At 48.1% G+C, this 19,444-nt stretch overlaps 9 protein-coding genes across 9 annotated transcripts; 4 read left to right on the top strand and 5 right to left on the bottom strand.

Moving 5' to 3' along the window:
* Window positions 1-4: 4 nt before the first annotated feature.
* On the bottom strand, window positions 5-1,762 carry F5147DRAFT_691421 (uncharacterized protein). The gene is made up of 4 exons (XM_041437138.1): window positions 1,661-1,762; window positions 693-1,600; window positions 257-637; window positions 5-195 (listed from the first exon to the last, which is right to left on the bottom strand). The coding sequence occupies exons 2-3, from the start codon at window positions 1,531-1,533 to the stop codon at window positions 336-338; spliced, it is 1,143 nt and encodes a 380-aa protein (XP_041293537.1). The 5' UTR covers window positions 1,534-1,600; window positions 1,661-1,762; the 3' UTR covers window positions 5-195; window positions 257-335.
* A 91-nt stretch (window positions 1,763-1,853) lies between these two features.
* Window positions 1,854-3,725, top strand: F5147DRAFT_836554 (PXA domain-containing protein; the record flags this gene model as incomplete). The annotated part of the gene is made up of 3 exons (XM_041444007.1): window positions 1,854-2,567; window positions 2,620-3,095; window positions 3,148-3,725. The coding sequence occupies 3 exons, from the start codon at window positions 1,854-1,856 to the stop codon at window positions 3,593-3,595; spliced, it is 1,638 nt and encodes a 545-aa protein (XP_041293538.1). The 3' UTR covers window positions 3,596-3,725.
* On the top strand, window positions 3,726-4,687 carry F5147DRAFT_611700 (uncharacterized protein). The gene is made up of 2 exons (XM_041432441.1): window positions 3,726-3,952; window positions 4,005-4,687. The coding sequence occupies exons 1-2, from the start codon at window positions 3,741-3,743 to the stop codon at window positions 4,573-4,575; spliced, it is 783 nt and encodes a 260-aa protein (XP_041293539.1). The 5' UTR covers window positions 3,726-3,740; the 3' UTR covers window positions 4,576-4,687.
* On the bottom strand, window positions 4,688-5,872 carry F5147DRAFT_691428 (small GTPase superfamily). The gene is made up of 7 exons (XM_041437139.1): window positions 5,772-5,872; window positions 5,685-5,707; window positions 5,534-5,614; window positions 5,435-5,480; window positions 5,158-5,382; window positions 4,958-5,103; window positions 4,688-4,908 (listed from the first exon to the last, which is right to left on the bottom strand). The coding sequence occupies exons 1-7, from the start codon at window positions 5,790-5,792 to the stop codon at window positions 4,839-4,841; spliced, it is 612 nt and encodes a 203-aa protein (XP_041293540.1). The 5' UTR covers window positions 5,793-5,872; the 3' UTR covers window positions 4,688-4,838.
* Window positions 5,873-6,083: 211 nt separating this feature from the next.
* On the top strand, window positions 6,084-8,075 carry F5147DRAFT_745457 (uncharacterized protein; the record flags this gene model as incomplete). Its single annotated transcript, XM_041439752.1, has 7 exons — window positions 6,084-6,242; window positions 6,306-6,560; window positions 6,615-6,716; window positions 6,773-7,001; window positions 7,059-7,520; window positions 7,580-7,785; window positions 7,836-8,075. 7 exons carry the CDS (start codon window positions 6,084-6,086, stop codon window positions 8,073-8,075), a joined length of 1,653 nt encoding a protein of 550 aa, XP_041293541.1.
* A 130-nt stretch (window positions 8,076-8,205) lies between these two features.
* F5147DRAFT_146237 (uncharacterized protein) lies at window positions 8,206-10,274 on the bottom strand. Its single transcript, XM_041428260.1, has 3 exons — window positions 9,830-10,274; window positions 8,835-9,757; window positions 8,206-8,779 (listed from the first exon to the last, which is right to left on the bottom strand). Exons 1-3 carry the CDS (start codon window positions 9,891-9,893, stop codon window positions 8,336-8,338), a joined length of 1,431 nt encoding a protein of 476 aa, XP_041293542.1. The 5' UTR covers window positions 9,894-10,274; the 3' UTR covers window positions 8,206-8,335.
* A 164-nt stretch (window positions 10,275-10,438) lies between these two features.
* Window positions 10,439-12,997, bottom strand: F5147DRAFT_691440 (P-loop containing nucleoside triphosphate hydrolase protein). Its single transcript, XM_041437140.1, has 12 exons — window positions 12,849-12,997; window positions 12,648-12,800; window positions 12,388-12,555; window positions 12,055-12,328; window positions 11,936-12,002; window positions 11,688-11,882; window positions 11,268-11,635; window positions 11,143-11,218; window positions 10,927-11,088; window positions 10,755-10,874; window positions 10,560-10,687; window positions 10,439-10,505 (listed from the first exon to the last, which is right to left on the bottom strand). The coding sequence occupies exons 1-10, from the start codon at window positions 12,927-12,929 to the stop codon at window positions 10,778-10,780; spliced, it is 1,641 nt and encodes a 546-aa protein (XP_041293543.1). The 5' UTR covers window positions 12,930-12,997; the 3' UTR covers window positions 10,439-10,505; window positions 10,560-10,687; window positions 10,755-10,777.
* Window positions 12,998-13,081: 84 nt separating this feature from the next.
* F5147DRAFT_691451 (mitochondrial carrier) lies at window positions 13,082-15,365 on the bottom strand. Its single transcript, XM_041437141.1, has 12 exons — window positions 14,892-15,365; window positions 14,821-14,828; window positions 14,754-14,768; window positions 14,668-14,707; window positions 14,346-14,614; window positions 14,145-14,287; window positions 14,071-14,091; window positions 13,999-14,015; window positions 13,827-13,945; window positions 13,725-13,771; window positions 13,534-13,668; window positions 13,082-13,478 (listed from the first exon to the last, which is right to left on the bottom strand). Exons 1-12 carry the CDS (start codon window positions 14,933-14,935, stop codon window positions 13,440-13,442), a joined length of 897 nt encoding a protein of 298 aa, XP_041293544.1. The 5' UTR covers window positions 14,936-15,365; the 3' UTR covers window positions 13,082-13,439.
* Window positions 15,366-15,536: 171 nt separating this feature from the next.
* Window positions 15,537-17,835, top strand: F5147DRAFT_691455 (P-loop containing nucleoside triphosphate hydrolase protein). The gene is made up of 8 exons (XM_041437142.1): window positions 15,537-15,886; window positions 15,962-16,029; window positions 16,086-16,496; window positions 16,831-16,949; window positions 17,001-17,132; window positions 17,179-17,288; window positions 17,343-17,635; window positions 17,696-17,835. Exons 1-8 carry the CDS (start codon window positions 15,717-15,719, stop codon window positions 17,704-17,706), a joined length of 1,314 nt encoding a protein of 437 aa, XP_041293545.1. The 5' UTR covers window positions 15,537-15,716; the 3' UTR covers window positions 17,707-17,835.
* The last annotated feature ends 1,609 nt before the right edge of the window (window positions 17,836-19,444 follow it).

The following is a 19,444-nucleotide window of genomic DNA, read 5'->3' on the forward strand; positions in this document are numbered from 1 at the left end:
GATTCGAGTCGCTGCGCTCAATATCTTGAAGTGCCGTAATTCATCATAACTCGTGCATGTTGATCCTGATCAAAATGCGGGAGAAGAAACGGGGCCAGTGCCTTCGGGTCTAGCCAACCATCAAGCCTGCATTTCGGCCCTCAATTTGACACTGGGTAAAAAAGTTCCTGTAGTCCTGACAAGTTCCTCGTGTGACTTAAAATTACACGTCAAAGGAATCTGGCAGTGCGATGACTTGGCGTGCGGAAACACGTACACATAAAAAATAATAATGATATCGATCAACTCATCAAGGGTCATCACAGAGTCAAAAAACCACAGCAACCTGTCATCTATTACTCGGTTGAGGGCTCGCGACGATTCTCTTCTCGGTCCTCGTGCTGTGTGGTATATGACCCTTCGGAAGAGGATTGTGCAAATATGGGGTTTCTCGTAGGAAGGTCTTGCTGATGTTGGATGGCGTCAGATGCGCCATTCAGTTGCCTATACTGGGAAGGGATTGGGGGAACAGGAGGGGAACCAACCGCAAAGGAATAAGACGACAAAGACGGTGTATGGCAGGAGGAGGTCCTCTGTCGAGGCCTAGAGGGTGAAGATCCGTGCCGGTACGTAGCAGAGATTGCGGGCGAATTTGATCCTGACCACACAATAAGCTCGAAAATTCACGGAAAACAGGCATGGTGGCAACTTACGGATATGTTCAGAGCTCACCGACCTGTGAAGCGGGGGTGCCCACATATCGACCATGGTTGGGCGTATTGACGTCTCAGCATTCACGCCTAATCTACTTGCGTCTGAACCAGACAGATATGGATGTAGAGAAGGAGCGAGAGGAGCAGGTAGTACGAGTCTGACCTGGCTAAGGGGTCCATGCGGAGCGCCTACGATAGTGCTCCTTCCAGAACTCCTGCTTCGGATGGAGGTGCTGGACGCTGCTAACGCAGGACCAGTATGACGAGAATACGAATGGATAAGCGTAGCCTGCGATGGCGAATGTGATGAAACAGAAGCTGAGGGGGGAGTGGAGGAAACAGAACCCGAAGAGCTGCTACTAAAACGCCAGGCATGATTAAATGCGGGATTCGGCATTGGTAGAACTTCTTCGTCATTCGCTGGAGACGGCGGTGCGGCTTGGCCGTCGCTTTTATCCGCGAGATACAGACTTGATTGCGAGTAAAAAGTCTGGTCATACTTTGAAGTGAGAAAGGAAGGATCGCTCGCGGCGGGCGATAATTCAATTGACGGGGAAAGGCGTGAGGACAGGGAGTATGTTGACGACATGGTGGGCCGTTCAGCAAACTCTGTCAGCCGCTGCTTACGATGATGGGCAATAGGTTGCACGGGTGGTAGGGGAGTGGAACGTCGAGCCAATCGATGGCGTAGGAACCGAAAAAGACCGAGCAAGATCAACATGCCCGCAACGACACAAAGAACCACGATAATGACGGTAGTTGTGTGGTTGACATCGGTGCCGCTAAATATCTTCATGGCGAAGGTGCTACGTGCTGAATTATAGACATATTTCTGTTCCATGTTGAAAGGCAGTAAAGAGCGTCGGATTATAAACGAATGACAGGGTGGGTACTAGTAGATGGCACTGCTGTCATATATGTATGTCAGCTTCACAGGAACTGTAGAAGGACATGAATCTATAACGCACGAATGAATGCTAGGTCAAACGGACAGCACGAGTGGACTGAACCGTCTACCTGTTTGATGTTGGTGATGGTGAAGGAGATACTTGTGAACGTGCATCCCAGAGTCCAAGTGACGGGAAATTCATTCATGCGGTGACATTTACGTAATTATGATGGATTTACCAATAAGAATTTCGGCTGCGCACTCTGTAACTTATGGCGGGCAACCTCGGCCCTCGTTCAACGCATTCTAACAGTATCACATCCAACACCACAAAGCAGCAGCAGCCAGCAACACTTGCTAAGCGCCTGCTCTTTCCGCACTTGTCACCAGGCTCAGACTTGCCGCCGTTGTTTGCTTCGCCAACATGCTCACCCGAACTTAACGCGGAGGCCTATGATTTTCTTGCGCTTGCTTTGCGCGCCTTCGTCAATACGTGGTGGACCAAGATTACTCGCTATGACAAGGAATTACTTCCAGAAATTACGATTGTCCTCACGACCGTCCTTCGGACACTCGAAACACGCCTGCTATCCACTGACTTTTCATTATTCATGTTTTCAGTCGCCCCCGCTCTAATAACGCAACACTATCGTGACTACCGACATGCCGCGTCCAAGGCGTCTACCTCGTATGCAATGGGTGGTGCTATACCACTTCCACACCTCTTTCACCAACTGCAGCCTCACGTGGCAATTTCTCCCGAGGGTAAAATTGACGAAGAATACTTTCGCCAGGCATTCGACCATGTACTTAGATCATGTCTACCTCCTCAGGATTATACTCCAGAGGCTGAGCGATACATTGTGCGTGAAATCATCCTCAAGGTACTAGTCAAGGATGTTATTCCGCGAGTCACCCAGCCTTGGTTTATTCAGAGAACAATTTTGGACTTACTCGGTCCATCACTTGACGCAGAGTCTGACAAGGTTTGCCGCGTCATATGTTGTTGTATCAAACTCTGAACAAATGTCATTATAGCCTCCAAACGTATCGCCACCGTCACATACTCATCACGCTCATTTTTCTTTTCATTCCCTCCTTGTGTTTTTGCTCTCTGCTGTGCAGTCCATCTCTGGGATGGGCCTAGCCCTTGTTCAAACATATAAGCAGACGCTTAGTACCATCAAACTCGTTAATCACTCCACGCGCCCAACAGTTAATCAACGACGAGCAAGTGAGCCATGGAGGAAAGCTCGTCCAGCTCCTATATCGCCTATGAGAAATGCAAGATCGATCTCACCACCTTTGTCATCATATGCTTCAGCCGCATCGTCTACTCTTTCCCTGCATGCAGATATTCCTCAACCCAACCCTCAGCGTTCATCCAGCCATTATGCTCGAGAGCCTCTCACGATGATATCCGAGCTGTTTACAATGCACGAGCGCTTTGCTACAAGCGCAGTAATGCATACGTTGTGTATGATCTGTGCGGCCACGACTCCGCTCATGGACCGGTAAGGCAGTTACTATCTCTAACGACGCGCTTTCTAATTCTTGTTCCTCGAGACTCTTAACCCACTTACTGTATACTCGGATTCTGTGCTCGTCTTCTATATTATTTGTACTACGACTGTCCAAGCATACTTTATTCCCAAATGGATACCCAGGCCCGCCTCCGATCGATCCCACTCCAGAAGAACAAATTATTATTCACCAGCAGCTGGTTCGGCGACTGCGCGAACAGGTGCCAGCATTTCTGGCCCCTGTTTTTCTTGGATCATCGCCAGAACGCACTGTTGAAGAAATGATCAGGCCCCTTGGCGACGCTGCGTGTAATGCACACCTTGCAGTCTTTATCATGGACGCGTTATTATTGTCCGTTTTCCCAGAGATGGGAGTTGAAGGGAGTGCTGGGAATGCCGACGTGGATGTAGCAGAAAGGTTAGATGACGACGGAATTCAGGACTGGGCGCCAAGGCTAAGTCGAACTTCAACGTCGGCGATGACTCTGTAGCGATGTCACAATTTCTGTGCGATTTTTCCTGAGTTTCCGATTCGGAACCACATCGCGTATTTGTCTATATTTATTGACGTCACACGGTACGGTATATATGGTCAAGCAAGAAATCAGCGTATTCCCAGCGTTTGTCCCCCTAATCATGTCTTCCATTCACCAACCTCCAAGCCCTCCCGTTCTCTATTCGTTTGAGTCCCCGAATGAGTTGAGCGAGAAGCTCGCAGCCTTCATCGCTAAAGCACAGAAAGAAGCTATCGACAAGAAGGGCAGGTTCACTGTTGCTCTCTCAGGCGGCTCCCTGCCAAAGCAGCTGAATAAGCTCATTGATAACCCAGCTGTGAAATGGGACAAATGGTGAGGATTGATTCAAAGATCGCAATAAAAATCCTTCTCAAAAATACTACAGGCAGGTCTTCTTCGCCGATGAACGCTGCGTTCCGCTGGATCACGAAGACTCCAACTACAACCTTTGCCGGAAAGAGCTATTCAGCAAAGTACCCATACCACCCAAAAACATTCACCACTTGGATGTCGCCCTCTTGGACGATCTCGAAGAGCTCGCAGACGCGTACGAGAAAGCGCTTATTAACGAGTTCGCTCAAAAAGACTCTGCTCGTTTTCCCGTCTTCGACCTCATCCTTCTCGGCATCGGTCCAGACGGACACACCTGCTCCCTCTTCCCGGAACATCCTCTGTTGACGGAAGAGGACAGGTGGGTCGCGTACATCGAGGACTCACCGAAGCCTCCACCAAAACGCATCACCTTGACATTCCCGGTTCTTAACCATGCTCTACGCGTCGTGTTCGTTGCAGCGGGCGAGGGAAAAGCTGATGTTCTCAGCACTATAATTGATAACCCAGAAGCAGGCTTGCCTGCTTCTCGCGTCAGACCATCGCACCCAGGCCAGGTGTACTGGTATGTTGACAATGCTGCCTCAGCCAAGGTCAAGTACCAGAGGTCGGAGTTCAAGCTATAAGTTTTTGGAAGGAAGGAATTGCGGAAGGAATGTGTCTTGTACTTGTACCAACCTTCAATGCCGCATCTTCACTTTTGTTTTATCTCACTTGTGCCTATTACATCCGCCATAGCCTGCGTCGTGAATAGATGAGATCAACAGCGTTCGTGATGTACGCGATAGAGAACAAATATTACTCGACGTAATTGCAAGGGGTAACAAACGGCTAAGATGCCGTAGACAGCATGACCAACATAAGAAAATCCCAGTCCATAGATTATCCATTAACAGTTGCACCCATAGTTTTGTGTGCTCTCCCGGTCAATCTGGATTGGATCCGGGTAATCAACATACCTATCACTTGTTGTGAGTAAGATGGCCAAGCATGATTGAACAAACGTACAGTTGTTCTTCTGCTTCTTGTTGCAGCGCATTCTTCGAGACGGTCTGGAATGCCTGCTCCACATTGATAGCCTCCTTAGCAGAAGTCTCAAAGTAAGGGATATTGCCCTTCGATTGACACCACGTCATAGCACGCTTCTGCGTTACCTACAAAGCACGTGAGCGAAGGAAACATATGTTATGACGCTGCCTTCGACGGACCTGTCGCTTGTTCTCCTCCACATCGATCTTATTCCCCAACACGACAAAGGGGAAATTCTCCGGGTCGTGCGGGCTCGCCTGGATAAGGAACTCATCACGCCAGCTGTCGAGCGTCTCGAACGACTTAGCGCTGTTCACGTCATACACAAGCACACAGCAGTCTGCACCGCGGTAGTAAGCTACACCTAGAGATTGGAAGCGCTCCTGTCCGGCGGTATCCCAGAGCTGAGTATCCTAATCAGTGGGGATGACGCACTTACCCTACTATGATACGTACCTGCATTGTGACAAGACGGTCATCCACCATAACTTCCTTTGTAAGGCTGAGAATGGGTGAGAGCCTTGAACGGAGTCACGAACGTGAAAGGGCACTTACAAGTCGGCACCAATGGTAGCCTTGTACTGGTTGCTGAACCGCTTGTTCACATATTGGTTCATGAGTGACGTCTTGCCGACACTACACAAACCAGAACAGAATGATAAGTTTCAATTCTATGGGTCAAGGCTAAACACTTTGCAGCACGTACCCACTGTCGCCTAAGATAATAACCTAACCAGACGAGTCAGCTACACAGTAATAAGACAGATTTGCACGAGTAGTATAGAAAACGGACCTTGAGTAATACACGACCCATTTATGAAATTTAAGAAGAAAGTTATGCGCGAGGAATGGGAGGAGGTTGTCGTGCTGCACAGGGCTCGAAATGGACGATGGTCGGTGGGGCGCCGGCACCGGATGCCAGCGCCGCCCCATACGGAAGGTGTTTCATCTCCGCTTCAACTGTGTTACCTGTTCCGATTGGAACGGCCAATCGGCGACAAGACTCTGCATGCTTCGTCGAGTCACTTGTAATATCCTAGAACTTCCTTCTTTCACCAGATATCACCGTTCGCGACGTCTGTTGTGCCATATCCACTGCAGAAACATGGCAACTCGTATCGCGCCTGCTGTCAGGAAAGTGATCCAACTGACCGACGCCGAGGATAATCTGTGCACTTTACTTGACGAATTTACGCGCCATCTCCAAGAGAACAAAAATATCATAACAGCCTGCAGGATCAACGGGGGATGGGTTAGGGACAAGGTCAATCCGGCCTCTGTCATCGTTTGGGGCAAGCTCTCATGTTGTTTCATTCATGTGTTACAGTTACTGGGCATGCAGAGCAATGATATGGACATCTGTCTCGCCGATATGATGGGTGTGACTTTTGCTGAAGGTTTCGTAGCATTTCTGTCTGAGCAGAAAGATCTTCATGTGCACAAAATCTCGAAAATTGAAAGCAATCCTGATCAATCCAAACACTTGGAAACTGCACGGACTACTCTCCTTGGCATAGACCTCGATTTCGTAAATCTAAGAAGCGAGGAGTATGCAGAAGACAGTCGCATACCGACTGAAGTTGTGTGTCCAAGGTCTCTTTGAAGGACACGCAGTACTTGACCAGATTGTATACAGAAATTTGGTACACCACTAGAGGATGCTCTACGGAGGGACCTCACTATTAACGCACTGTTCTACAACGTTCATACTCGTTCAGTTGAGGATTTCACTGAAAAGGTGAATTCATGTAACGGATATCACCGACATTGATGATACTGACACGATATGGATAGGGTCTCGATGATCTACAAAATGGTATCATTCGGACCCCATTGCCGCCACGTGAAACTTTCCTGGACGATCCCCTGCGCGTGATACGATGCGTTCGCTTCGCAAGCCGTTTCGGTTTTGAAATAGAGTCTGATCTGCAGCAAGCTGCCCAGCTTGAAATAATTCAAGATAGCCTTGCACAAAAAATCAGCCGAGAACGAGTCGGGGAAGAAATTGATAAAATGATGAAAGGTCAGTGTGAACCATCCTGCGAGAAAGAATCTCTGACAGATTTCTCGTAACGTTCAGGGCAGGATCCTCTCCGCTCGATACGTATTATTAATGATCTGAAACTTTACAAAAGTATATACCACGTCCCACCACAAATCACCAACATCGCCTCGTCTACTCCGAAACCACACGAGCTTTCTTTGCGTGCCGCTACTATTTTGAATGGCCTCCTTTCATCCACCAGCGAGGATTCGATGTCTTTGCATCCCACTCTCCGGTCCTACGTTCTGCAAGAGCCCGGGTGCAAGGCACGCCTGTTTCTTGCAGCCAGTCTCTATTCGTATCATGGAATCACGTACCCGGATTCAAAAGGCAAGGAACAAACACTCGTCAAGTGCGCAATCCAGGATGGGCTAAAACTGGGTAGACAAAATCATTACCTGGATGGCATACCTGCTCTGTATTCCGCTTCCGACCTCTTGAATGGTGTTTCGCTGGGACAGGACAGGCTAAAACTGCCTTCGGAAAGAGTTGCTATAGGTATGCTTGATAATCGTGCAAGCTCGATTCGATTAATGATGGGTGTCTGTCTCGTCTAGGACTTTTGCTACGGCAAGAAAGTGTCCATAACACAAACACAGGTTCTCAGTGGGCTAGCTCCCTTGTATTCTCTCTCGTGTGCGAGCTTGTCTCAGCGTCTGGCCATGAAGAAGCAGCAGAGTGCGTCCAGCGTTACAACGCATTGACACGCCGGGTCGAAGAGCTTGGGTTGGACAAAGCAGTGGATGCTAAGCCGATACTAGATGTGAGAATTTTTGATTTTACTACACCTGGCTTGGGGTTGAACTATCACAGGGCCAAGCAATTGCCTACGCTATGGATGAAAAGCCTGGTCCGTGGATGAAGACAATGGTCAACAGGGTGCTTGAATGGCAGCTCGGACATCCCGAAGATACTCAAGATGACTGCCTTATCTGGTTGAAGGAAGAGAAAAGTGCAGGACGCATTGACCTGGAAGAGCTAAAGGCTGCAACCATGGGCAACAAGAGAGTGAATCCAGGCAAAGTGGCGTCTTCAAAGAAAGTCAAACGATGAGCGATTCAAATATGTACTAGTCAAATGGTATATATGGACATCTAATGGCATGCATGTGCTAGTTGTAACAACAGGGTTTTCTAAGAATACAGAGGAATTTACATGGTACATGACAAGGGTGTTGGAAATCTGTGCTTGCTGGGTATGCAGAAGTGTGAGATGGGGGTAAAGTGGAAAAGAGATCGTCAATGACGTGAGCGTGAGTGGTATATTCCTTGGATGATGTAAGTGTGTGAGCGTAGAGCGAGTGTCTGTGGTTTTTAGTTGAAGTGAATCCAGTCATCGAGGTCGACCTCGGGTTGCACATCTTTGGTAATAGGGTCAATTTTCTCAGGCGTGAAGCTGGCTATGTCGTCGTCCTTGGAAGGGCTGTATGGGAACGGAAACAAAGATGGCACGGTGTCCATCGACGGTACGAAGAACTCATCGAGCTCGTTATCCGGTGAACAAGGCGTGAGGAAAGCAGTCCAAGGGTTGGTGAAGACAATTGGAGACCGAGGAGGTGTCAAAAGAGGAGACGCATAGTCACTCGACAGGGGAGAGTCGTTATTTTCGATAAGGGGAGGAGTCGGGGGCAGCTGCAGGCCGGCGTCAAGGAAGTAGTCATTGAAAGGCATGACCTCGAGCTCAGCACCGAAGTAGGGAAGCCCTGCAGCTGGCTTAGTGCCTGAGTAGAAGATGTCAGATGTTTCCTGTTCTGCAACCTTCCCGACCAATGATGAGGGACGTTAAATCGACGGTGTATGGAAAATAGCATACCTTCATATCATATAGAGCATCAAGACTTAGAGGCGGTATTTCGTCAGTAGGAACGAATTCATCCAACATATCGCTTGGATACAGCAGTTCAGGGGTACCGCTGAATTGCTCCGGAGTAGGTGCGGCCTCCCGGGAAGTAGAACTAAGTGGGAACGAACAAGCACTCGTGGCGGCGAGGTCAGGGCCTGCGGTGCGACGTTGAGTGATGGTTGAGCGCGAGACTCGAGGACGAGCAGCGACCTTCTTTCTGCGATGTTCGCGCAATTGGACAAGAGGCAGAGCCCTGGGGGCGACTATGGGTGCTTTTGGAGGGATGATAGGTGTCGGTACGATCTCGTCTTCATCTTCAGATTTGACGTGTGCCATCGCGTGCGCCAATGCAGAGCCCTCGACTCCTTTCTGCAAGAGAGTAGCGATCATGTCGCACTTGGTTCTCTCCTCATCGCTGTTGCGTCTCCCCTTTCGCTTCGGTCCCGCGTTGGTGCGGTGAGAGGGAGAGTATTTGTAGTTGGGATACATCTTCGCGTGCAGTGCCTTGGCTTCTTTAGCCATCTGCACAAAAGGTTCCTTCTCGTCGTCAGACAAGTTACGCCATCTTTCGCCGGCTATGCGCGAAACGTTGCGATGATCAGATTCTAGGCTTCTGAAATCCTCATTACTCCAGAGGCAAGAGCGGAAGACGATGAAGGCGTTGGGAGGGCGGGGTATGTGACCTTCTTCTTTTTTACGGGAGTGCGATGAACGATTGGGGAACGATAACAAGTGGGACAGGACAGGGGATAGCGACGAAGAGATATGGGAAGAAGAGATCGTAGTTCCAACAGGAGATGGGGGAGTGGTATGAATGGAAGGGATGCCAACGGTCCTAACGCTTGAATAGCCCGACCGAGCGAAGTATGACTCTTCATAAACATAATCTTCAGCTGCGGAAAAGATTAGTGATCATTCGAAAACGTGTGGACCCATAAGGTCAAACAAGGAAATGATCGTCGTACCTGCAATCGGTGACTGATGTGATAATCGACGAGATCGACGAACGACGTTGCGAACGTTGGGCATGATAACAAGGCTTTTTGAAGATATGTGTAGTATCAGAGATAAAGCTGAGGGAGAGGCGCAGAGGCGTAGAGGAAGATCACAGTCGATTGAGGATCCCGGTTCGCCCACATAATGGAGCGCTTAAGAGTGTTAAGGCCAAAAGCCTTGTATGGGGGAGAGCTAGTACGACCACTCTGCCCCGTCACCTCGAGGCTGCCTTGAGGTCACAAGGCCCTTGAGCCCTTCCATATCCGTCGAGTCTACTAGATTTCCGCCTTGCGACCGTTGTTCTGTGAAAGGAGCGGAATCAAGATACGAATAAGCTTCAAGAATCAATAGGCTTCAATGCAGGGCGATATCGAAATCTACGACCTACCAGTGAAACGTGCCGCAAAACATGCGGCACTGGAATTCCTGCCCCAAAGTCAGCCGAGAACAGCGACCTTGAACTTACATTGTAGCCTGATTTGAGTAGGACTCACCTATACAAAGATTCCCAGGAATAGCCTCGTGGAGAGACTTCATCCCAGCGGCGCGGCGTTTTACCTTGACACAATGCGCTTCGGAAGCAAACCTTCAGGGCTCCGAAATCCATGATCTTTGTCACATCTTCACATCATCATCACCCTTCACCTTTCACATTATCACATTAAAGGATTTGCTCATCGTCAGACTTCGTCAGCTCACCATCGATTATCATTATGTACATTCCGATCGAATGAGTCGTTATCTTGACCAGGGATAGTTCCTTGCAAGGAAATACATAGCATTTTCAAGCTTCCAAGAGCTCAAAGAATCTCAGAATACCAGTGCTGCTAATGCCGTCATGACATTTTCATCAATACTCGAAGCCTTCTAACACTGACAGTAAAAACGACGTGCTTTTTAAATTTTCGAAAGAAGAATCATTTATCTGATCTATCCCCTTCCCCGACGCCGTTGTTTTTAACGGTCTCACGAAGCTCTTTCTCCTTCCGCCTCTTCGAGCCCGCAATCATGTCCCTTTACATTGACATGAGCTAGAAGTAGTGCCCGAAGCTTTAAATGAACCAACCTCTTCTTAATTGCATCATTGCGACCTATTTTGCGGGCCGCATTCACAGTATTTTCTCGCTTCACCTTGCCCATCTGTCTTCGCTTCATTTTTGATGGTTTCGGAAGTTTAAGAATCCATTCTGGGACAGAAGAGCCGGACTGTAACAGCACGTTGGCAATACTAGGTAAGGGGACATCAGCTAGATGTCGGTCAAGATGGCCGAGTTTCACGTACGCTTTCAAGAAGGGTCCATCTTCATCTGTGAAAAAAGTCACGGCTTTCCCTTCCCGCCCGGCGCGACCTGTACGGCCTGCGAAGATTAAGTTCCGAGACAAGTTGATCACAAAAGGGGGGCGTACCTATTCGATGGACGTAACTCTGGACACTGGTTGGGAAATCGTAATTGATCACCTCCCGGATGCCTTTGAAGTCCATGCCACGAGCCATGACTTCTGTGGTCACCATGACCCAGCTTTCGCCACGGCGCATCCTGCTCACCGCCTCATCACGCTGTTTTTTTGTTAGCCCGGCGTGAAGACAATCCACATTTGAAATGCCGTTCATTATCAACTCTTCTGCAAGCGACGTTGTTCTTGGTTGAGTAGATGTGAAGACGAGTAGAGGTGGATTGTATGGTTGAGAAAGATACGTTAACAAACTTGGGAGCTTAGAGGCATCATCGGCCACATATGTAAGAGTTTGTGCGATCAAAGGGAGCGGTGTGTCTCTAAAAAAGCAAGTTAGCGGTTGTACACAAATATTGGGTGATCGGTCAGTACTTAAGACCAACAATAATTCGTATAGGGTTCCTGAGGATACCCATCGCAAGTTTCTCTGAGCCAGCAGGTAAAGTAGCGGAAAAGACCGCTTTTTGTATGTTCGGATGAGTACATGCTGCGATAACTTCTTGAACTTGAGACAAGAATTCAGGGTCAAGCATTCGGTCGGCTTCATCTAATACAAGATGCTGCACGCTAGTGATAAGAGTCAGCCACGTGCACAGTAAGACAAGCGGCTCATGACGTACTTATTCAGTTCCAGGTTTCCTTCCTGAATGGAGACCACTAGCCGAAGGGGCGTGCTGATGATGATGTCTATGTAGTATTAGTCTGGATAGAGAGTGTGTGACGTGTGGATGTAGCGTACCTACTTTGTCTCTCACGTTCTTGTCGCTCAGGGTACTAGCTGTAGCTTTGCTAAACAGGACCGTGCGCCATTTACGCCCAGCGGCGAGTTTCAGGCACTCATTGTGTATCTGGTGTGCTAATTCCCGAGTCGGTGCAAGAATCACAGCTCTAACTCCACGACCTCCGTCGTTCTTCGTACTAGATATCGGGGAACCCAGGGCAGATATGATGGGAGTCAGATATGCTAGAGTTTTACCCGTACCAGTCGGCGAGATGGCAGCGAGGTCACGGCGCTGCAGTAAGAGTCATCAGCATCCTCAGAACCATAAGAAAGAACGTTTGGCGGGCTCACCTCGAGCAGAATTGGAATCCCATGAGCCTGGATTCCAGTAGGATATTTGTAACTGTTTTCAGAAAGATTTGATAGTAGACGTGGAGGGACGTTATATCGTTCGCGCAGGTCCTCGAAGGACGCAATTGGTTTAGGCACATCTGATCCTTTGGCAGTCACGCGGTGTTTCTGCAGTGGTCGGAGCCTCTTCCTCTGTGCCAATGTGATTATCGTCGGAAGTCCGCTGATTCGTCCTCTATCTTCCGACGCTTGCGTTCCACCTTTTCTTGCTTGCCTTCGGCATGAACATCGCTCTCTTTGTCCTCAGCTTTGCGCTTCCCGGAAGAAGCTTTGGCATATTTAAAAAAGTCTAGCTCTGGAGGTAACTGTGTCAGGACCCCCTTTCCTTTGACATCTTTTGGTGGTGCAGCCTTCTGAAAAGACATGAGCCACCAAAACAGCTGACGGACACATTTTCTTACATTGAATATTTGGACGTCAGACTTGAATCTTTGTTTGTTAAATCGTGCACCTCCACGAGAAAGAAGCTGAAATGCTTCCATAATGTCTGTAGAGCGCAGCTAGCGAACGGTCAATGAGGACCTGCTGAATTAGTGGAAGGAGTATGACCGGACACCGAGATGGTTAGTAGTCACGTGGGAGACAGTAGACCGCACTTCCCGATTAGATTGGAACTTATGAACTTGGAGCAATCCAGACGCTAACCGCGAAATAACGGCGCTGCAAAGAATTGATACATAGATTTCTTGGTTGCGTGCGCGACGGCACCAGGTACTGTGATAAGTAGCTGTTGGTTGAGAAAATTCGCAAATCCTAAGCTTGTCCCAAGTATGTAACTATTCTACCTTTCCGCCAGGCTAGCTATTGTGAGTTCGAGTCAGCATCCACCTCAGTGAATAGAGTGTGAAAGTGATATAAATCCAAGGTTATATGTCTAGGATATATCATATAGCGTCTTAATGGCATTCATGTGAATGTCCAAGCGTCAATCCGACAACTTGAAGACATGAGGTATTGTGTGCCCGACGATGTGCAGCAAAATTGAATATAGATTATGAGGGGACCAAGGAGGACCAGCCACGTTTCAGTTGCTGTTGGGAACGAATATGTCGATGTGCAGCCACGGGATAAGTTTTCTGAACTTACCTCGAAAAAGACGAACATCAGGACGGTGTTAGGGCCAAGACGCATCCAAGCGGGCGTCCAGCCTTTGAACATGAATGCGGGACCTTCCTCGCGCAGGGAACGGACTAGGACCTCTATTGGACTAGCATTTCCAGACTGGAAGCGACTGTCAAACTCCATCACGGGTATTCGATGTCTGAAGAAGTACGTACAGAGCCCATGATCCTTGTCCTTATGACATCAGCAGGAGAGCACACGGCTTGAATTGTGAAACAATCAGTGGCATTCTGGTAACTTCATAGGAAGGAACTAACTCGTGCCGCATGTTCCGGCTGCAAGACTTGCAACTACGTGCAAGAAGAAGCCATCATGGAATTGATAGTTAACCAAGGGTATAGGGTATTGCAAAAGAGTAGTTTTGAAAAAGTCATAGCTGTCGAGACCTGATAAACTGAAACGGCAAAGAGATAACAACGCCATACTCACGATCCAACCTGTGATGTCTGTATAGTATATCGTGTGAGCATTACACTGACGGAAAATAGCAAATTAATTTACATTCATCAAGACTGCTCGGGTCTTTGTGGTGCTCATAGTCAGTGAAAGCTAGGTGTGATGTCAAACGCACAAACTGTATTTGTCCCGAGGCCGCGTGCAAGACCCTTCTGGCCATCCTCTTTTACCAAAGAGATGAGTCCAGTGATAGCGTTGCGGTAATTATAGCGCTTCTCTGGCGGACGAACGGAGTCACTGGTCATCCGAACCAATAGAACATCTGCAAACAATTTATTTATTATGCATAATAGTAATATCACAGCATGGCATGGACGGACCTGCTGGATTTCCTGCTATTCCTCCTAAACCGCCAGCCACGCCAGCGGCCAGAAGAAGCTTCCCAGTAGATGGAGGATGACCATTCTCAGATATGAATCTTTTCATCTCCTCATAGCTGCCTAAACGCACGAGCGAGTAGGACATTTGACGCATAAGCGAGGCGGAGAGACCGGTATAAACACTACGAAGTCCATAGTTGGATATCGAGTGGCGCAGAATTTTGAGCATAGATGGGCTTGGTACAGTAGGACCAAGACTCTGCATGCGCCTGTTGAGTGAGTATGAGCAAGCCATCACGAGGGTTCCAAGAACCACGCTTACACTTTGGCCAGGTCAAGGGGATGCGTAAAGCATGCGGCCACTGCAAGACGTCAATTTCAGTATTGAAGATGTACTCAGTTGCTCACTGGATGCCGCGACGCCTGGTCATGATGATGAGCAGTGCGTGATAAAACGAGTAATAACTTATCTTACCTCCGAGCCTTTGAAATCAGAGTACTTTAGTACATTTTGAGGGGGATTTATTCAACTGTCATGAAACTCACCAAAACGGATAGTTGGGCATCTTATTTCGTTCCTTCAAATACATGGCACCCGCCTCCCCTTATAAACGCGTACCCGCCTGTGTCAGTGCTGTACCGATTAAAACCGAGACATATGTGCGCCGTGTGATATCGTGGTATGCAGAAAATTTAGGGTTGTACAGGCTACAAATTTATCAATCAGATACACAGACAAATAAAGAAAACCTGGGCGGGAGACGGGAGGCCGCTCGATCTGTTACACGTATCGTCTGCGTCTGGTCTGCACCAGCCAGACCATATATTAGACTGGAACACCTGTCTCTCCTCGACAATTGATCATGATAAGACCGGGCAAGGGGTGGTTGAGTCACGCTCTGACTCGGAGGGCTAAGCGAAATATCTACTCATGAGGGATACCATGCGATATCGATCGGATCTTCTGTCAGACAGATTTAAACTGTAGACACTGATGTTTCCCTACAGCATAAAAAGGTAGCATTTGTAGAACTGCAGGTTTGCATGTCATACTATTGAGTTACTATTATTGCAATTGCAATGATGGCAGCCTGACCTGCCAATTCCTTAATCATTAAAAATATGCGGCAGTGACACAACTATTGTGCATGTCCGATGACTTCTAGTATTTCAAGTTGCTCGCCGACCAGTACTAAGACTTGCAGGTAGGGTCCGTGCGCACGTGATTCCAAATTAGTAAGCGCGCCGCGTTTTGAACAGCGCACGCATTTTTGTGTCGCTCTTTAATCTCAACCTTCTCCTCTTCTTGCTTATTTTTTCTCCTTTTCTGTCGACAACCTCTTCGACAACCTACTCTCTTTCTGCAGCACAATGAGCTCCCACGACAACGAAGAACTTATCGACTACGAGGATGAGCACGACGTTATCCCCAACGGCACAGCTTCCGCAGCTCCTGCCAATGGGACAGCGGCGTCAGCAGTGGATGGTGAGGTCGACAAAGACAAGAAGAACTTCTCTGGAATACATTCGACGGGCTTCAGGTTGGTTTTGCCTCCGTATTGTTGCAAACAACAACCATTTGACATTTTGTCTCCTTTTTTATTTTAATTTTACAGAGACTTCTTGTTGAAACCTGAGCTTCTGAGAGCCATCAGCGATTTGGGTTTTGAGCACCCCTCAGAAGGTATGTTTCAGTTGTGGTTAAAATATCATTTTCAACTCACGGCACTCGTTCAACAGTTCAACAAGAATGCATTCCTCAGGCTGTTCTGGGAATGGATGTCCTTTGCCAAGCAAAGTCTGGGCATGGTAAGACGGCAGTCTTCGTGCTCGCGACTTTGCAGCAACTGGAGCCAGTCAATGGAGAAGTTTCCGTCATTGTCCTCTGTCACACCCGCGAGCTCGCTTTCCAGATAAAGAATGAGTACACACGTTTTGCTAAGTATATGCCAGACGTGCGGGTTGGCACGTTCTACGGCGGCACCCCCGTTCAAAAGGATGCGGAGACTCTTCGTGACAAGACGCGCTGTCCCCACATCGTCGTGGCTACTCCCGGACGACTCAATGCCTTGACAAGAGACAAAGTTTTGGACGCAAAGAACGTCAAGCACTTTATTTTGGATGAGTGCGATAAAATGCTAGAACAGCTCGGTTAGTCTCATCCTGCGATTCGATTTCGGCTACGATTTTGCGGTATCTTGGTACCGGTTGCCGCCGCCGCAAGAGGCACTTGTCTCGTCAACGTCCCCTCCCTCCGCCGAGGGCGCAGGCGCCTTGTGCGCCCTGAAACGCGCTGTAGATGCAGGGTCTTGGGAACTTTGTTGGGTTGATGAGATTATATACATAAGATATATCATCGTATCTCTCCCTCACATCCCCCACACTTGTCATATCGTCTTCTGACGGTTTTTGAGTCCATTCCCCTCTCGAAATGTCGACAATAGTCTAACCGCATCTCCTCGTTGTTCTTTTGTTTGATTCGCAGACATGCGCCGAGACGTCCAAGAAATCTTCCGTGCAACACCTCACCACAAGCAGGTGATGATGTTCAGTGCCACGCTAGCGAAAGAAATTAGGGCCACGTGCAAGAAATTCATGGCCAATGTATGTGATGCACTTTTGCTCATGGACATCCTGCTGATACGGTTGCTGCAGCCTTTGGAGATCTTTGTTGATGACGAGGCGAAGTTGACACTACACGGTTTACAGCAACACTACGTGAAACTCGACGAGAACGCGAAGAACAGGAAGTTGAACGAGCTACTAGACACCCTAGAATTCAACCAGGTACCACATCACCTTGTTCGAAAGACATTTATTTATGATTTATCAGGTCGTGATCTTTGTCAAATCGGTCGCAAGAGCTGTCGAGCTGGACAAGCTTTTAGTCTCTTGTAATTTCCCTAGTATCAGCATCCATTCAGGCTTGGCTCAAGAGGAGCGGTGAGCAACGACCATCAGTGGATCTCTTGAATACTCTTGCTAAGTGCCCAACAGTATAAATCGGTACACTGCGTTCAAGGCCTTTGAAAAGCGCATCCTTGTCGCAACCGACATTTTCGGTCGCGGCATTGATGTTGAACGGGTCAATATCGTGATCAACTACGACTGTCCACCAGATGCGGACAGTTACCTTCACCGCGTCGGTCGTGCAGGTCGTTTCGGAACGAAGGGTCTAGCGATCACGTTCCAATCGAGTGAGGCAGACCAACAAGTCATGTCTGCAATCCAACAACGATTTGAGGTCGCTGTACCTGAGCTTCCCGACCATATTGATCCCGCTACTTACAGTAAGTGTCTAGCTGTTGTGTGTCTTTGACCTCGAACTTATGTTCTCGTCTCTCATCTAGTGACATCTTAATTTCATCTACACCTCTTTTCGATTTTGTTGTTTTCTCGTAGTCTTCCTCCCAAACACTCCTCGCTTGTTTGAGCATATGTAATGTTATTTTAGTGGGTCGCCGAATTCATCATCATGCTTTCTGTCTCCTGATGAAATCCAAGTTCGGTGTAAGTTCTCAGTATCTCGTTCAGGTTGCAAGTATTGCAGATCGATTATACGTTTCAACAAAACTTGAGCGTTCGAGTGAAGCGTTGACATTTCAGGAGCAGGAGCAAAACAGCGACGATATCCCTAACTCTGTTATGCTCGTTGATGACATCAGTCATGTCAATTGATGCGATAGTTTTGAGTTGCGAGTGGTGACACGTATATCCATCAGTTCCTGCGGCCAACCGGGTTCACGCTGGAGTCACTAGACCAATAACTTTTTCTTGCCAGCAGCGTGGATCATCTGAATGTCTATGACGTGTTTCGTGGAGTCGGACCGACACTCATTCAAATAATCATAGGTACCTCAGCTGCGTAAGGGTAGATGGGCCCATCGATGTTTGTCCGTAATCAGCGACGAAAGGTTGTTAGTGTCATCATTTCAAATTTTCAGTGGCTCCCCAAGGACCCTGCCGCGCACGTGCTTTCTACTACTGGCACAACAGACTTCTGTATGGTGCCATAAGATCCGATGCAGGTTTATTTCACACAGAACGAGAGAAAGAGTATTGTGTAATCCAAAACAATAGAGGATGACAATTGAGCTTATGAATACATAAGGGTATGGGGTGAAATTGTAGCTGAAGGTGTACATACATACAATCAGTGCCTTTTGAGGCGAGGGCGCTTCTCGCCGAGCTCTCTTGAATCTGTACTCTTTCTTTTGGCGGTCTTGGATTTTAAATCATTTAACCTGTGGACACCCCTTCGGTCGGCTCTTGAACAATATATTGTGGCAACGCAGGAGAATACGATATTAGTATAATCTCATCCTTGGTTTCGTCTCTGCAAATAGATACATTGCATCTCCTCGTGTTCTTACCCTTGACAACACTGTACAATTGGCCGTAAGTAAAGAGATCCGTTGGAAAGTCGAGCTCCATGCTAGCAACAATCCTTGACAACCATTACATACGCGCGCGGGTCGCAGAGGAAACCACCCTCGAGTCACCATCCACGACGAACGGTTTTGCATGGAACGCAAAAGCGATGTCTTTGACATTTACTACGCAGTGATGCGGCTATGCATGGTGCCCTGGACGATGATGGGATTAGTAGTGGCGGGCCAAGGTGAAACGCGGAGGAGTCCTTTAGGTACTGGGCGAGACATTGCCGGTACCTGCTATGTTGAAAAGACGCAAGCATCATCGAGAAGAGGTTATATATAGATAGATGCATGAGCAAAAATACGAAGGCGAAGAGAAGGTCGATGATATCGATAGGACCATTAATAGTTGTCTAATAGATAGATTTACACAAATATCCGATGGCCAAAAGATATTTTTGTCAGTCTGATAACTGCTTCGATTTGATGGCTCAACAACACCGCGAAATGAAGCAGAGGTCGCCATAGTAGTGAGGAAAAGACCGTAAATAGGACTTGGAGACAGAAGCATGACCGGTGGGCGCAATAGTACCTGAACCCGGCGGTTATTGGTGCTTCAATACTGTAGAAAATGCAATTGAGTGTCGTAAATTTGCTTGCGCTGCTGGTAGTCTGCAAAGTTTCGAGGAGTGAACGTAGTACAAAGTTGGAGAACTGAATATG

Source organism: Suillus discolor (genome assembly GCF_016758755.1).
Source record: "Suillus discolor strain FC423 chromosome Unknown F5147scaffold_23, whole genome shotgun sequence".
Lineage (NCBI taxonomy): Eukaryota > Fungi > Basidiomycota > Agaricomycetes > Boletales > Suillaceae > Suillus > Suillus discolor.